Genomic DNA, 17,427 nt, shown 5'->3' on the forward strand with positions numbered 1-17,427 from the left:
TCAGGGTAAAATAATTCATGCATGCTCAAAAAAAGTCGGCAGGCGACATCACAGACTTATTTTTATATGTTCGTCGAATGATCAGGGTCCGAAACGTTTTGCCTAAAAACTATGAATGTTTTTTTGTTGTTGTTGTTGTTGTTGAAGACGCTCCGTGTCATGTCGTGCCAGAAAATAATCCGATTTTAATATTCACCTTTACCGTGCAAGCTTTGGTGAAAGAGTTTCCATGCCTCGTTGAATCTTTAAATGTCTCACGGTTAGTTTTTAACCCTGCTCATCATTTGGGGCACATATTGGATTTGGTGTTCTCACACGGGGGTTTTACCCGTAATAAATCTGACCTTTCAGACCATTTGCCGATTGTGTTTGGACGTATCTGTCTTTGTTCAACCTCCAATTACTCTCAGAACCTTCGTCGGCTCCTTTATTGTGCGGTGTGCCTCAAGGGTCCATTTTAAGCCCCCTTTTTAACCATTTTTCACTTTATATGCTCCCCTTAGGTGCTATTTTGAAGAAATATAAGATGTATATATATATATATATATATATATATATATATATATATATATATATATATATATAAAAAATATCAGCCTGCCATGCATGTCCTTGGACTGGGGGAGGAAACCGGAGTACCCGGAGATGTCAGAAAACTTAAAGTGATAGCTTTACCTCTGACGCTGGAGACTCCTTCTGTAAAAGTTACGTTTTAGAGAAAACAGTAGGAGTCCTACTGTCAGAGCTGCTGTTATAGAGAATCAGCCTTCTTAGAAATGTGCGTGTGATGCAACCAGGTAAACAGTATACCCCCCCACACACACACACACACACACACACATGCACACACAGGGAGGAAAAATTTCACAGCCAAACTGAGATTGTGTAAACAGGTGTCCAGCTCGGTTCATCGAGTGTGTTCTGCTTGCCCTTACTTCACCTTGCAGTCACTGCAACGCGGTCACGTGTCTACGCAGGCTCTTCTAAAAAACAGTATGAGGAAGACTAAAACTTTATATAACTCCAGCAACAAAAATGTAGCTGTGGCGTTCCACAAGGTTCTGTTTTAGAACTGCTCCATTTCTTCCTGTACACACGCCTTCTGGGAAATAAATTCAATCAACACACACGAGAAATATTTTTCACACATTAAAGCCGCTGACAGGTGAAGCGAAGAACTTTGATTATCTCGTTACATTAGCACCTGTCCAGGGGTGGGGTTATTTATTAGGCAGAAAGTGAACAGTCAGTTCTGGAAGTTGACGTGTTGGAAGCAGGAAAAATGGGCGAGTGTAAGGATCTGAGCGGCTTTGATAAGGGCCACGTTATGATGGCGAGACGACCGGGTCAGAGCTTCTCTAAAACAGCAGGTCTTGTGAGGTGTTCCCGGTGTGCAGTGGTTAGTACATACCAAAAGTGCTCCAAGGAAGGATAAACGGTGACTTGGTGACAGGGTCGTGGGCGTCCAAGGCTCACTGATGAGTGTGGCGAGCGAAGACTAGTCCGATCCCACAGAAGAGCCACTGTAGCACAAATTGCTAAAAAAAAGAAAGGAGTCAGAACACACGGTGCATCACAGTTTGCTGAGTATGGAGCTGCGTAGCTGCAGAGCGGTCAGAACACCCATGCTGACCTCTGTACACCACTGCAAGCTCCTACAATGTGCACGTGTACCAGGATGCACTATGGGATGAAGGCGAGCTGGTGGAGGCAGTGTGATGCTCTGGGCAATGTTCTGCTGGGAAACCTCGGGTCCTGGAGTTCATGTGGATGTTACTTTGACACGTAGCACCTACCTAAACACTGCTGCAGACCGAGTACACCTCTTCATGGTAACGGTGTTCCCTGATATCAGCGTCCTCTTTCAGCAGGATAACGCTCCCTGACACACCGCACACACTGTTCAGGAACACGACAAAGAGTTCACGGTGTTGACTCGACCTCCGAATTCCCCAGATCTCAATCCGATCCAGCGTCTGTGGGACGTTCTGGACAAACAAGTCCGATCCACGGAGTCCCGACCTCACAACTTACAGGACTTAAAGGATCTGCTGCTGACGTCTTGGTCCCAGACACCACAGCACACCTTCAGAGGTCTCGTGGAGTCCAGGCCTCGACGGGTCCGAGCTGTTTTGGTGGGACAAGGAGAGGAGGACCTACACGATATTTATATTCCATCTAAAGGAATGGAAATGTGTGAAGTTATGATACGATGATGTAATAAACCATGTCTGGTTAGAAGCGTTGTAACGTTTGAAAAAAATAGTTGTGTGTTTTATAATAATGCTGTCGTAGAGCCCTGGGGGTGTGTGATTAATGGTGTGTGTAAGTATGTAGAGGAAAAAAAAAGTTGTATAATCAGCTTATTAGTTCCGCGTTTATCCACCTGACTAAACCTGTAAGGGTTCATTTAAAGCTGCTTTGAGCGATCAGGACACGCCCCAGATTTGCCTCGCTGACAGATCAGATGTTTCTCAGGTCTCTGTGTGTGTGTGTGTGTGTGTGTGTCTTTATTTAGCCGTTGGCTGTGTGACAGTGGGTGTGTGATGGTCTGTGCCGTCTCAGCCTATCAGCTTTCAGCTTAACAAGGAAATCGAGGTCACTGTGCACAGTACACGTGTATGTGTGTGAGTGTGTGTGTGTGCGTATGTGTGTGTGTGTGTGTGTGTGTGTGTGTGTGTGTGTGTGTGTTAACATTCATCTCTGTAAGTGATTCTTTCTGCACATGCTCCTTCTTGGAAATATGAGATTGATCTGTTAACTTTTTATATTCCTGTATCGACATGAATGAATAATGATTATTTATCTCAGTTATGTGTACAGTTTAGAATTTATATTTATATTTATATATAAATTCTTTTATTTTATATTTTTATTCATGATCGTTTTGCATATTGATATTCGTACTTATTCCACCACAGTTGTGAAAAACAAACAAACAAAATAAAATATGCATGCAAATCATTTTATGTTGCATTTAAAGGCCTAATTCCCCCCCCCCCCCCGCCAGGTTTAACGTCGGATTAAACGTGCGTTAAATTCTGCTTCTTTGATTGACTTTTATTCGTATAATGTGCTTTAATTCTCAGAGATTTACAGGAAATGTAAAGGCACAAAGACTTTCGCTTCACGTCCTTCACGCTGTGACCTGATCTTGCATCAGACGCGGTACATATTTAATCTCGGCTGTAAATCTTTCAGTGACACGCAGTGTGTGTGCGTGTGTGTGTTTGTGTGTGTACAGGGATTAGTAAACGACGGGCCCATTGTTGTGTGCCGCTCGGTAAAGCCCTTATTGTTTGTGGTTGTGAAAGAGAGCTGCTGATGTCGAAACATTATACAGTGATTTACAAACACGACCCGAGCCAAACTCAATCTTTGTATTGCTCTTGTTTAAAAATCTGTGATTTCGCAGGAATCATTACAGCGCACTCCACACTGTCGTCCTCCCTCATGCACTTACAGGCTTCACGACAAAAGCTACTTCACTGTGTCTGTTGGGAAAGTTCCTGGTATTCAGAGTCGTGTTACACACACCTGCTGAAGCTCAACGTATGATATACGTATGATATAATGGGCGTATGATATATTTGAATATATTTTGATACATAAAAATAAACCCCAAAAATATATTTATATATATAAGAAATATTTAAACATTTAAAAACTTTTCCACAAACTTCCTGCAATTATGCCACAGACCACTAGGGGTCCCGGTTTTTTTTTTTCTTTTATGTGCATTTTTAATGATTTTTTTAAAGTTTTATTTTACATTTCTATCTCTTGACCCAAGTGTTTTTTTGCGCTCTGCAAAGTATTGGCACCCCAGACTGTGTTTTGGCTTGGATGTCGCCGTTAAAGCAAATTCGCTCTGTCTCAAAGTCAGTAGTCATGATTTTCGAAATCTTGACTCGATCACACACACACACACACACACACACACACACACACACACAGGGTCTGGGTTTGTTCAGTGGAAAATAATCACTTTTGGCTTTTAATGAATGTAATATTTTTTAAATAACGTTAACGTATTACGATTAAACTGACAGTGCTTCTGAAAACCCGCACGTGCTCTCTCTGTACACAGGTATCGCAATGAAGTGCATGCTGACTCACCTGACCCGCTGGGCCACGCCCACTCTGAGCCGTGCCGCACGTTCTGGGATGCGCTCGTCCTCGACGGTGGCGTCTCGTACGAAACGCGACGAGGCTGCGCTCTCATCCGAGGACATTTTCTCTCGAGAGGAGCGGTTCGGAGCTCACAACTACCACCCGCTACCCGTCGCCCTGCACAGAGGAGAGGGTGAGACACGCCCACACGCTCAAATATGCAAATAATTAAAAAAAAAAATTGCTGTAGAAAGTTTGTAAAGATTGAGAACGACAAACAGGTTTATGTAAATTTACATTAATGCTCTCGTTAATGATCTTATTTATATATATATATATATATATATCAGTTGTGTCATTACCTGGATGATTTTTTTGGTGATCTTCTGCATATTTGACCCCTTGCCAACAGTGGCTAACAATTTACACCGATCATCCTGTTCAAAAGTTTACACCCCCCTGGATCTTAATATATCGTGTTGCCTTCCTGAGCATCAGTGAATGTTTGCACCTTTTGTAATATTCGTGTACGAGTCCCTCAGTTCTCCTCATATCATACAGTCGCTGTTGGAAAGAGCTCAAATATACAGAAGATGCCGGAAAAGTAAAGAACGTGCAGGACCTGGAGGATTTTTCTGAAGAACAGTGGGCCGTTTAACTGCTCAGGACGAACGAGGGACTCGTGAAGAACTCTCACAGAACATAAACACATCACGTCGTAAACTTTTAAACGGGGTAGTTTTTATAAATTCAGCTATTATCTTGTCTTGTGGACTATATGTAAACATCTGTGATGTGAAATAGTTTATTCAGGACGGGACTAAATAAACAACAACATGGGATTTTTATCATCCGTCCTATTTTGTTAACAGTATTACGGTTTAGCAGATTCTGCAAGGGGTGTGCAAACTTTTGGGCACAACTGTATATATATATATATATATATATATATATATATATTTCAAATTGACTGTCCGTGAGGGTTAAATATCTAATCTAAATTGTCTGTATTGGACGGCCAGATTATTATATTCTAACCTTATAACGTGCTCTCGGATGTAATGTTTCGGTTTGGTGACGTTTTCTTAAAGTAACGAGACGCTTATTTATCATTTACGGAAGGAAGGAGTCTCCAGTGTCAGTGGTGAAGGTGTAGCTGTAAGTTTTCCCACATCTTCAGGACTGAGGAGTTTACGCTTTCATTCTTTATATGACTTTTAGTTCCTGTTTGTTTGTTTGTTTGTTTGTTTGTTTGTTATTGTTGTTGTTGTTGTTTTAGGGGAAGTGTAGACGTTAGAGAGAACAAGTGCATGTTAAAGTACACAGGGACTGATTTTGTTGAGTATTTAACCGATAAGTCAGCACTGTCTCACCTCCTCAGTGATTACATCATCGTACACTCTGTGTATTTACATATATGTGTGTGTTTTTTTCAGGCGTTCACGTGTGGGACGTCGAGGGGCGTCGGTATTATGACTTCCTCAGTGCGTACAGTGCCGTAAATCAGGGTCACTGCCACCCAAAAATCGTGGCTGCTCTGACCGGACAGGCGTCCAGACTCGCGCTGACCTCCAGAGCCTTCTACAACGACGTGCTGGGGGAGTACGAGGAGTACATCACCTCTCTGTTCGGCTACAACAAAGTCCTGCCCATGAACACAGGTCTCTCTCACACACACACACACACTAACACATGGGACACCCATGTGTCACACACACAAACAACGGGAATGGGGAGGATAGGGAATGGGGAGGATAGGGAGTGGGGAGGAACGGGAATGTGGAGGATAGGGAATGGGGAGGAATGGGAACGGGGAGGATAGGGAACGGGGAGGATAGGGAATGGGGAGGAATGGGAATGAGGAGGATAGGGAATGAGGAGGATAGGGAATGGGGAGGAACGGGAATGGGGAGGATAGGGAATGGGGAGGAACGGGAATGGGGAGGAAAGGGAATGTGGAGGAATGGGAATGGGGAGGAAAGGGAATGGGGAGGAACGGGAATGGGGAGGATAGGGAATGGAGAGGATAGGGAATGGGGAGGAACGGGAATGGGGAGGATAGGGAATGGAGAGGAATGGGAATGGGGAGGATAGGGAATGGGGAGGAACGGGAATGGGGAGGAACGGGAATGGGGAGGATAGGGAATGGGGAGGATAGGGAATGGAGAGGATAGGGAATGAGGAGGAACGGGAATGGGGAGGATAGGGAATGGAGAGGATAGGGAATGGGGAGGAACGGGAATGGGGAGGATAGGGAATGGAGAGGAATGGGAATGGGGAGGATAGGGAATGGGGAGGAACGGGAATGGGGAGGAACGGGAATGGGGAGGAACGGGAATGTGGAGGATAGGGAATGGGGAGGATAGGGAATGGGGAGGAAAGGGAATGTGGAGGAATGGGAATGGGGAGGATAGGGAATGGGGAGGAACGGGAATGGGGAGGAACGGGAATGGGGAGGATAGGGAATGGAGAGGAATGGGAATGGGGAGGATAGGGAATGGGGAGGATAGGGAATGGGGAGGATAGTTGGGAAAGGGGAGTGTCAGGAATGAAAGTGACAGGAAAGTAAAGGGCATGAAGGAATGGGACAGGGAGGGGAAGACAGGGAGGGGGAGGAAGATGGGATGAAAACTGAGGTAAAATGAGGTAAATGGTTGAGAAATGTGAAAACAGAAAAGTAAACAGGAAAGTAGGCTGTTAACATTAAGGCATGCAAATTATGTTTGGAAGTAAATAAATATGGCTGTGGCCTGATACTCAGGGTTCAGGTGTGGTGTCAGACAGCACCATGACTCAGCACTGAGCACTAATCTCCGCTGTGTTCACCGTCCAATGACGAGCTCCTGCACATAAACACACGGTGTACATGAACACACGCCACACACACGTTAGTCCTGTTCTGCAGGCACACATCTGCCCGTCTGCTGCACCTGACTCTCCTCACCTTCCTCAGATATGTGTGTGTGATAGAGGTTTAGCCAGGAACATGTCCATCAGCAGATCAGCAGATGATGAATGTGCTGTGTAACGCTGGAACTAATCATCCTCTTTGTCTCCCCTGCGCTGAATCACAAAGGTGTCGAAGGCGGAGAGACGGCGTGCAAACTGGCACGCAAATGGGCTTACTGCGTTAAAGGCGTTCCCCAGTACCAGGCCAAGATCGTCTTCGCAGGTGAGTCCATGTCTCTCATAACGAGAGGTCCGATCCTGACTGTCCGATCAAAACACTACAGTCATATCGACAGTGTACTGTGGTATAAGAGGAATAATACAGTATCGGATGTGCTGGTGTAGGAAAATAATCACCGTCAGACGTCTTAGTGTCTTCCTTTTGGTGTACATTAAAATAAATAAATAAAGTAAATAAAAACATTATGAATTAATAAATAATAAGTAAGTAAGTAAATAAATAAATAACAAATAAGTAAATAATATCTCATCATAAATCATAAATAAGTAATAATGAATAAATAATTAATTCCTGTGCGCTCGTGTTAAATAAATAATAATAAATGATGAATTAAAAATATGCAAAATAAATAATAAATAATAATAATAATAACAATAACAATAATAAAGAAGCAATAATATAAATAATAATAATAAAAAGTAAATAGATAATAATAACTAACTAACTAAATAATAATAAATAAATAAATAAACACCCATAAATAATAAAATAAATAATAAATTAATGTGCACTTTATAAATAAGTAATAACAAATAATAATAAATACATAATAATATAAATAATAATAAATAAATAATAGAATAAATAGTACGTTCCTGTGCACTTGTGATAAAGAAATAAATAATAACTACTGCTAATAATAATGATATTAAATAGTAATAAAAAATAATCATTTACATAAATAAAACACATGAATTAAATAAATAATAATAAATAATAATAAATTCCTGTGCGCTTGTGCGACATGACGTCAGAGGAATAAAGTTTATAATAAATGTATATAAAATGAGATAAAGATCAGTGTAATAGTGCCGTGCAGTTCAGTAATGTACTCACAGTAAATACAGAAATGAAGGAAAACATGCACGTAACAAAGTACGTAACAAATGCAAGTACAAGTTAGAAAACTAAATGTAATTAAATTAACAAATATCAATAGCATTAAAGTAATCTAACCGGTTATAATTAATAAAAAACAGTATTAACATGAATTATTTTATTTATGAACCTTATATAATTCTTATAGTGTTTTATATCCGTCTGGATCGTTAAACATCTTTCTACAAACATTATATTTTTGAGATTTTAATACTAGTCCATTTTCCAGGGTTGAATGTGATTATCAGTGGTGTGTGTGTGCGCGCGTGTGTGTGTGTGTGTGTGTGTGTGTGTGTGAGAGAGAGAGACAGTGAGAGAGAGAGATCTGTGTCAGGACGTTGTGGAAGATTCTGCGTGTATTAATCCGTGTGTTTTATGTATAGAGGGGAATTTCTGGGGTCGTACGATGGCGGCCATTTCCAGCTCCAACGACCCCAGCAGCTACGAGGGGTTTGGACCGTTCATGCCCGGGTTCGAGCTCGTGCCCTACAACGACATCCCGGCTCTGGAGGTAACACACCACGCACACTTCTTCTAGCATTATATACATTTACATCTAATATATATAAATAAATACATATATGTGTGTGTGTGTGTGTGTGTGTGTGTGTGTGTGTGTAGAAAGCCTTTCAGGACCCTAATGTTGCTGCCTTCATGGTGGAGCCCATCCAGGGGGAAGCAGGTGTTGTGGTACCTGACGCAGGTTACCTGTGCAAAGTGCGCGAGCTGTGCACCAAATACAACGTGAGTAATGTGTGTGTGTGTGTGTGTGTGTGTGTGTGTGTGTGTGTGTGTGTGTGTGTGTGTGTGTGTGTGTGTGTGTGGGCGGGGGGAGGGGGTTTATGGGGCTATAAGTTATTAACTGTTAAATGGAGCATTTATTTTATAATACAATAAAAAGTGTAAATATATTTCCATAACGTTATATCATGATCTGATTGATTTTTTTTTGCATTCCAGTCCAGTGTGTGTTTGAGTTGTACTACCAAGTGTGTGTGTGTGTGTGTGTGTGTGTGTGTGTGTGTGTTACAGGTTCTGTTTATCGCTGATGAGGTACAGACGGGTTTGGCTCGGACAGGACGCAGGTTGGCTGTAGATCACGAGGAAGTGCGGCCGGACCTGGTGGTGCTGGGAAAAGCTCTGTCTGGAGGGATGTATCCTGTGAGTACACCCGCACACACACACACACACACACACACACACACACACACACACACACACACAATGAGAGTTGTAAATGCCGTTAAACCGTAAGTAGCGGGTGATGAGCAGGAACGTTGAGATCTTTAAAGCGGAGGAATGTGAGAGCATGTCCACGTCCTCACAGTCGCTGTGAATGCAAACAAGTCTTGCGTAATATGAGACACTAGAACGTTCTACAGCGCTGATCTGAAAGGAAATCCACGGATTACCACGGGCAGGTCTCACCACATGACGCAGGAAGCAGGAAGTGAGTTCCCTGCTGATGTTTCTGGTGAGAACTTGTTTGGTATTTTGTGTTCTGTTTTTATTTCCAGTGTTGTTCTGACAACATGGCAGGTCTGATTATAAATCCTCACCATCAGGAGAGTGTGATATCAGTCTCTACACCGCAGGAAACAGCATAACGAGGGAAAGTATCTTCAACACGACTGAATTTCATCCAATATTTGTCAGGATGAGGGTGCACGGTGGCTTAGTGGTTAGCGCGTTCGCCTCACACCTCCAGGGTCGGGGGTTCGATTCCCACCGTGGTCCTGTGTGTGCGGAGTTTGCATGTTGGCATGTTCTCCCCGTGCTGCGTTCTCCCCAGTCCAAAGACATGCATGGTAGTCTGATTGGCGTGTCTAAAGTGTCCGTAGTGTATGAGTGGGTGTGTGAGTGTGTATGTGAGTGTACCCTGCGATGGATTGGCACCCTGTCCAGGGTGTACCCCGCTTTGTGCCCCATGCTCCCTGGGATAGGCTCCAGGTTCCCTGTGACCCTGAAAGGGAGTAAGTGGTAGAAGATGGATGGATGGATTTTTTTTCGAAATGAAGCCGGTTTTTCCCCCAAGTGTTCGTGGTTTTTATGTATAAGTAGCTGGAGAAAGTTAGTAAAAACTCATGTATTCCTGCAGTAGTGAGTGACGTGTGTGTGTGTGTGCGTGTGTGTGTGTGTGTGTGTCAGGTGTCTGCGGTGCTGTGTGATGATGAGGTGATGTTGACGATTAAACCAGGTGAGCACGGCTCCACCTACGGAGGAAACCCGCTGGCCTGCAGAGTCGCCATCTCCGCCCTACAGGTCTGTGTTCACTCTCTATACATCCACCCAGTGCAGTCATACTGTACATCCATCCATCCATCTGTACATCCATCCATCCATCCGTCCATCTCACTCACTCCTCCATCTACCAGTCCATTCATCTGTCTACCTGTTCACAGCATTTATCCATCTGTTTTTAGCCATCTTTTTACACCTACCCTTACATTCATCCATCCATCCCATTCTATTCCACCCATCTGTAGAATTCAGTTATCCATTCATATACCATCCATACGGAGAATCCATCCATCCATCTACACACCATCCATACAGAGAACACATCCATCCATTCTTCCATTCTTCCATCCATCCATCCATCCATCTACACACCATCCATACAGAGAACACATCCATCCATTCTTCCATCCATCCATCTACACACCATCCATACAGAGAACACATCCATCCATTCTTCCATCCATCCATCTACACACCATCCATACAGAGAACACATCCATCCATTCTTCCATCCATCCATCCATCCATCCATCCATCTACACACCATCCATACAGAGAACCCATCCATCCATTCTTCCATCCATCCATCCATCCATCCATCTACACACCATCCATACAGAGAACACATCCATCCATTCTTCCATCCATCCATCCATCCATCCATCTACACACCATCCATACAGAGAACCCATCCATCCATTCTTCCATCCATCCATCCATCCATCCATCTACACACCATCCATACAGAGAACACATCCATCCATTCTTCCATCCATCCATCCATCCATCCATCTACACACCATCCATACAGAGAACACATCCATCCATTCTTCCAACCATCCATCCATCCATACACACCATCCATACAGGGAACCCATCCATCCATTCTTCCAACCATCCATCCATCCATACACACCATCCATACAGGGAACCCATCCATCCATCCATCCATTCTTCCAACCATCCATCCATCCATACACACCATCCATACAGGGAACCCATCCATCCATTCTTCCATCCATCCATCCATCCATCCGTCTACACACCATCCATACAGGGAACCCATCCATCCATTCAGCCATCTATCCATCCATCTACACACCATCCATGCAGAGAACCCATCCATCCATCCATCCATCTACACACCATCCATACAGAGAACACATCCATCCATTCTTCCAACCATCCATCCATCCATCCGTCTACACACCATCCATACAGGGAACCCATCCATCCATTCTTCCATCCATCCATCCATCCATACACACCATCCATACAGGGAACCCATCCATCCATTCTTCCATCCATCCATCCATCCATCCGTCTGCACACCATCCATACAGGGAACCCATCCATCCATTCTTCCAACCATCCATTCAGCCATCTATCCATCCATCTACACACCATCCATGCAGAGAACCCATCCATCCATTCTTCCATCCATCCATCCATCCATCCATCCATCCATCCATCTACACACCATCCATGCAGAGAACCCATCCATCCATCCATCCACGAATGCAGAGAATCCATCCATCCATTCTTCCAACCATCCATCTCTCCATCTACACACCATCCATGCAGAGAACCCATCCATCCATTCTTCCAACCATCCATCCATCCATCCATCCATCTACACACCATCCATGCAGAGAACCCATCCATCCTTCTATCCATCCATCCATCCCATCCTGTTCACCCATCCATAAAATCCAGTCATATATCAATGCATCTATGCAGAGAACCCATTCCATCCATCCATCCATCCATCTATACACCCACCATCATCTATCCACTAATCATTCCTTCATACACACACACACACACACACACACACACACACATACACATAAATCTGTGCATAGAAACCATCCATCCTCTCATCCCATTATAATGACCCATCTGATTAATTGATTAATAATGGTGTGTGTGTGTGTGTGTGTGTGTGTGTGTGTGTGTCTGTGTGTGTGTGTATTCTGATCTGATCAGGTCATGGAGGAGGAGAAGCTGGCAGAGAACGCAGCAGAAATGGGGAAGATTTTGAGGGCGGAGCTTAACAAGCTGCCCAAAGAGATTGTAACAAAGGTGCGAGGGAAAGGCCTCCTCAACGCCATCGTCATCAAGGAGACTAAAGGTATACACACATACACACACACACACACACACATATCATTGTGCATCTCATATGGTCCAATCACAACAGCTTCATTTAAATATGCAAATCCTGACTTTCTCATATTTTGTGTTTATTGTTATAAGCCTTGGCACTAAAACTCATATTTACTTTTCAGATTACAACGCCTGGCGAGTGTGCCTGCGTCTCCGCGACAACGGGCTATTAGCCAAACCCACTCACGGTCACATCATCAGGCTGGCCCCGCCCCTCATCATCAAGGAAGACGAGATCCGGGAGTGCGCTGAAATCATCCAGGGAACCATCTTGTCCTTTTAAAAGGCTCTCGATCTTCAGTAACACTTACACTTTAATCTAAACCTCTCGAGTCCACGCGCACGCACGGCGAGTGTTTAAACGAGTGTTTAAAAGGTTTTATGTTTGTTAGAGAAGAGGTGAAAGCTAGGAGTGTGTAGGGAAGGCTTGTTAATTTTAGGCTAAGCCTAGTTCTGGCCTCAGACTTTCTAAATTACAAGTGAACGTGCTTAGTCTAGGACTAATATGGAGAGAGAGAGAAAATAATTTTGTTTGTTTTAGTGAGCTTTAAAATGTGCATTTTTTATATATATATATATATATATATATATATATATATATATATATATATATATATATATATATAAAGATTAATTAGGATAGCTTGGGATAGCAGGAGTTTGAAGGGTTACATTTGTGTGTGTGTGTGTTTTGCTCAGTTGTGATAAAGTAGATCAACAGTTTCACTAAATTACATATTATGTTTCATATTATAACTAATATATATAACTAACAACAAACATGTCATTTCCCATTGAACTGAATTGTACTGTATCAAAAGACTAGGTTTAACTCAAGACAGGGTTCAGTTTAGTCTAAAACAAGCTTGTATGGGTTTTGCACAGAACTGCGTTAGAACCGTATCCGTTTTCTGTATACGCTTTACATATACGTTTATTTTACGTATACGCATACCGTATACGCTTTACATATACGTTTATTTTACGTATACGCATACCGTATACGCTTTACGAACATAAAACTGACAACACTTTCCGTTAAAACGAAAACAGTTACCTGAACACACCTGTGTAAACACACCAGGTGAAATGACACCATCTCACGTCAGTCAGCTGTAAAACATTCCACACGTGGAGTACCGTTATATCTGTTAGGTAAGCTGGGATCACATCCAAACATAGCACACTCAACCCCGAAGAGAACATCACGTTCCCATGTTTAAAGTCTAATCTGAAGTTTATTTCATCTGTATTCAGAAACTAAACTGCTTCGTTTTCAGTTAGCTTTGTACCTCCTTTATGACGAGATAAAGAAATGGTTCAGATCTACGCTACACTCTCTTTTACCCAAAATGTAGTCGGTTATCCAGCGAGGCTACCCTAGCTAGCGATAGCTACCGTTTTAGCCACGTAGCTCCAGCACAGAGCTAAAAAACTGAACTTTGAACAGGAAACATGTCTTTACCGGTGAAGTATTTTTGCGTCCTGGACGAATACTTCTCGTAGCCAATCATCAGTGTGTGTCTCTGGCTCCTCCCCCTCCTGAGCGAAAAGTCTCCTTAGGCAAGAATTTCTTTGGATCTGTATACAAAGGGCTTCAAACATTTCTGAGCAGACTGCAGACTGGTGGGCGTGTCTTTGAAGCCATTATGGACTTTAAATGTTTTTGGAATTCTTGAGTTCTGCCTAAATGGTGGAGCCTTCGGAGTATGCTCTGTAGTGGGCGGAGCCTTCAGTGCTCTCTCTGTGAAGGGCGGAGCCTTCAGAGTTCTGCATGTAGAGGGCGTAGTCTTCAGAGTTCTCACTGTAGAGGGCGTAGTCTTCGGAGTTCTCACTGTAGAGGGCGGAGCCTTCGTAGTTCTGCATGTAGAGGGCGTAGTCTTCGGAGTTCTCACTGTAGAGGGCGGAGCGTTCTGAGTTCTTACTGTGGAGGGTGGAGCCTTCGGAGTTCTCACTGTAGAGGGCGGAGCCTTCGGAGTTCTTACTGTGGAGGGTGGAGCCTTCAGAGTTCTATGTCGTCGCTGGAGCCTTAGGAAAGAGTAAGGCTCATGTGCTCATGATCGACTCCAAGACACACCTATATTCCCATTTATGGTCTTAAATGCACATTCAGTTAGAGCATTACTCATTTGCATATTATGGCCTCGTGACACGCCCACATTTGAAAACGTGAACTACACCATGGTCATGTAGCTGAAGTGACGCAACGCAGTAGCTTTTCCGTGTCTAAAATCAGCTCTGATGAATTTGCAGGGAATTTTTGAAATGACTCTGGAGTGGGCGGAGTCAGTCGCAGGCGCACACTGATGACACAATGACATAAACGTCACCTGTTCAACCCAAAGGTTTCAAATCTTCTGGTTATATTTATCCCTGTGATGATTTTGAAGGACAGTAAGCTGAAATCTTGTTACAGAATTAACCCACAGTGAGGATCCACTGAGAACTGAGCGCTAATGCACTATAATTTATACCTATGATAAGATGTATGTGATGTGGATGATAGTCTGGAGTGTGTGTGTGCGTGTGTGTGTGCATTACTCGGTTAAAAGTATCTACCAATTGAGTGCTGTTCCAACATGAATCTGAAGTGTGCACAGAATAAATAAAAACGGTAAAAAGTTTTCAAAGATGTCTTTCCTGTCCTTGTTTAAGGGTTCATCGGATAATTAATAGTTCTCAGATTGCAAAAAGGAAGGGTTCCTCCTTTAAAAAGTCCTAAGAACCCTTCAGAAGTCTGGTGTGCCCCTGAAGGACTCTTAAGAGAATGCACCAAAATATTTGTGCACTCTTAAGAGTCCTTCAAGAGTATTTGGTGCACCAATTTACCCTAGAGTATTCCTATAAATTATAATTATAATTATACCCTAGAGTATTCCTATAAATTCCTATAAATATAATTATTCCTATAAATTTTAATACGACGGTTCACATACGTCCAACATCATCACATCTGACAGTACTACACCCATCCCTAAACTTCTGATTCTTCTTGTCCTTGTTGGCTTCCTTCATGCTAAAGAGAAGGATGAGTCTGGAAATGAATCGAATCGCTTGTAGGGAATTGCACTACATGCTTTCTCCAGTAGAGGGAGCCACTTCAACACTTCTTCTTTATAGCTCGAAGAAAGAAGAAAGCAGAATCCGCTACATTTTAATACTGTTAACAAAATCAGACGGATCATGAAAATCCCACGTTGTTGTTTATTTAGTCCTGTCCTGAACACGATACATTAAGAGCCAGGGGGTGTAAACTTTTGAACAGGATGATCGGTGTAAATTCTTAGTATTTTGTCTTCTGGGAGACATGTAACTATCTTATTTAGCGTCTGAAGGGCGGTACTAAATGAAGAAAAAAAAAAGACCTTTAAACAAAATAATAACAATTTACACCGATCATCCTGTTCAAAAGTTTACACCCCCCTGGATCCTGAGCATCAGTGAACGTTTACACCTTGTGTAATAGTCGTGTACGAGTCCCTCAGTCGTCCTCACTGTGAAAAGACGGATCTGAACATCATATAGTCGCTGTTAGAAAGAGCTCAAATATGTAGAAGATGCCGGAAAAGTAAAGAACGTGCACGACCTGGAGGATTTTTCTGAATAACCGTGGGCGGTTTAACTGCTCAGGACGAACGAGGGACTCGTGAAGAACTCTCACAGAACATAAACACATCATGTCGCGGATCATCCAGGTAACGACACATGGTATTAAGAATCAAGGGTGTGTAAACTTTTGAACAGGGTAGTTTTTATAAATTCAGCTATAATCTTGTCTTGTGGACTATATGTAAACATCTGTGATGTGAAATAGTTTATTCAGGACGGGACTAAATAAACAACAACATGGGATTTTTATCATCCGTCTTATTTTGGTAACAGTATTACGGTTTAGCAGATTCTGCAAGGGGTGCGCAAACTTTTGGGCACAACTGTATATATAGGAATGACAATAAAAACCCACTTGACTTGACACTTGAATTAAATTCATTACACGCTGATTCTATCCTGTAACCAGACGATTTATTGCAACAGGAATGAAGATCGGATCCAGCACTTTTCTGGCCACGAGCTTCAGACTCCGATCGCTTTTTCACAGTCTCGTGCATCAGGTTCTGGTGAGCTTTTAGAACAACATGTAGTCGCCAGGTTAAAAAGAAAGTTCATATCCGGTAATGTCTACATGACTTAACTATTCTTGTAAGGTTGCTGATGGACCTCTGGGAAACATATGTTGGTGGCAATCAGTCAAGCGGCGTCTTGTTGATGCAGGTGGTTCAAATCCACGTTTAGTGACTTCAACTAACAGACTCCCAATAAAAAGCTAGACGTCTGGATTCCAAAACTAAGGGCGTGGTTTAATTCTCTTTTTAACACGCCCTCATCGAATTGTCCTCTCCGTTTAGTCCTTGACGAACGCTGACGTAAAGGGACGTTCCGTTACTGTAATAACTCCGCTCAAGTTTGTTACACGAGCCCTTGGAGAATTGACAGAAATATAGACGTCACGACCAGAACTGGACCAGATGACCCACTTTTTAATTACAAAAAACCCCCCCCCAAAATTCTGGACAAAAGCTGCTCATAAGTGTAAATCGAACCAATCGCATTTCTCAAAAAAGAACGCTCGATGCTGACGTACTTTTCAATCATCCGTGGGAATTGGTTCCTCACAATGTTCCAGAGAGATTCAATCACAGATTCTTTCATTTGTTCATTCGCTCATCCTTAGTAACCGCCTGGTCAGGGGCACAACGGTGTAAATTAGGCTGCTAGTTCCTTTCTATCTTGGGAAACATACAGTAGACACACCGGATCTGTGTTAGCAGGACGAA

The 17,427-nt window shown here is 42.9% G+C and overlaps 1 protein-coding gene across 3 annotated transcripts in view; it reads left to right on the plus strand.

Moving 5' to 3' along the window:
* oat (ornithine aminotransferase) overlaps positions 1–15,216 on the plus strand; it is a 20,745-nt gene extending 5,529 nt beyond the window's left edge. For 2 of the 3 annotated variants that reach the window (XM_053639208.1, XM_053639207.1), the window contains exons 2-10: positions 4,091–4,306; positions 5,550–5,774; positions 7,190–7,285; positions 8,566–8,693; positions 8,804–8,926; positions 9,215–9,343; positions 10,331–10,444; positions 12,413–12,557; positions 12,715–15,216. In XM_053639208.1, coding sequence (XP_053495183.1) covers positions 4,099–4,306; positions 5,550–5,774; positions 7,190–7,285; positions 8,566–8,693; positions 8,804–8,926; positions 9,215–9,343; positions 10,331–10,444; positions 12,413–12,557; positions 12,715–12,875 — 1,329 coding nt within the window. In that variant the 5' untranslated portion in view covers positions 4,091–4,098 and the 3' untranslated portion in view covers positions 12,876–15,216. Of the gene's footprint in view, positions 1–3,147; positions 3,169–4,090; positions 4,307–5,549; positions 5,775–7,189; positions 7,286–8,565; positions 8,694–8,803; positions 8,927–9,214; positions 9,344–10,330; positions 10,445–12,412; positions 12,558–12,714 lie in introns of those variants that run through there. The other variant, XM_053639209.1, reaches the window with a different exon arrangement.
* The last annotated feature ends 2,211 nt before the right edge of the window (positions 15,217–17,427 follow it).

This window comes from Ictalurus furcatus, chromosome 13 (assembly GCF_023375685.1).
Source record: "Ictalurus furcatus strain D&B chromosome 13, Billie_1.0, whole genome shotgun sequence".
Classification (NCBI taxonomy): Eukaryota; Metazoa; Chordata; class Actinopteri; order Siluriformes; family Ictaluridae; genus Ictalurus; species Ictalurus furcatus.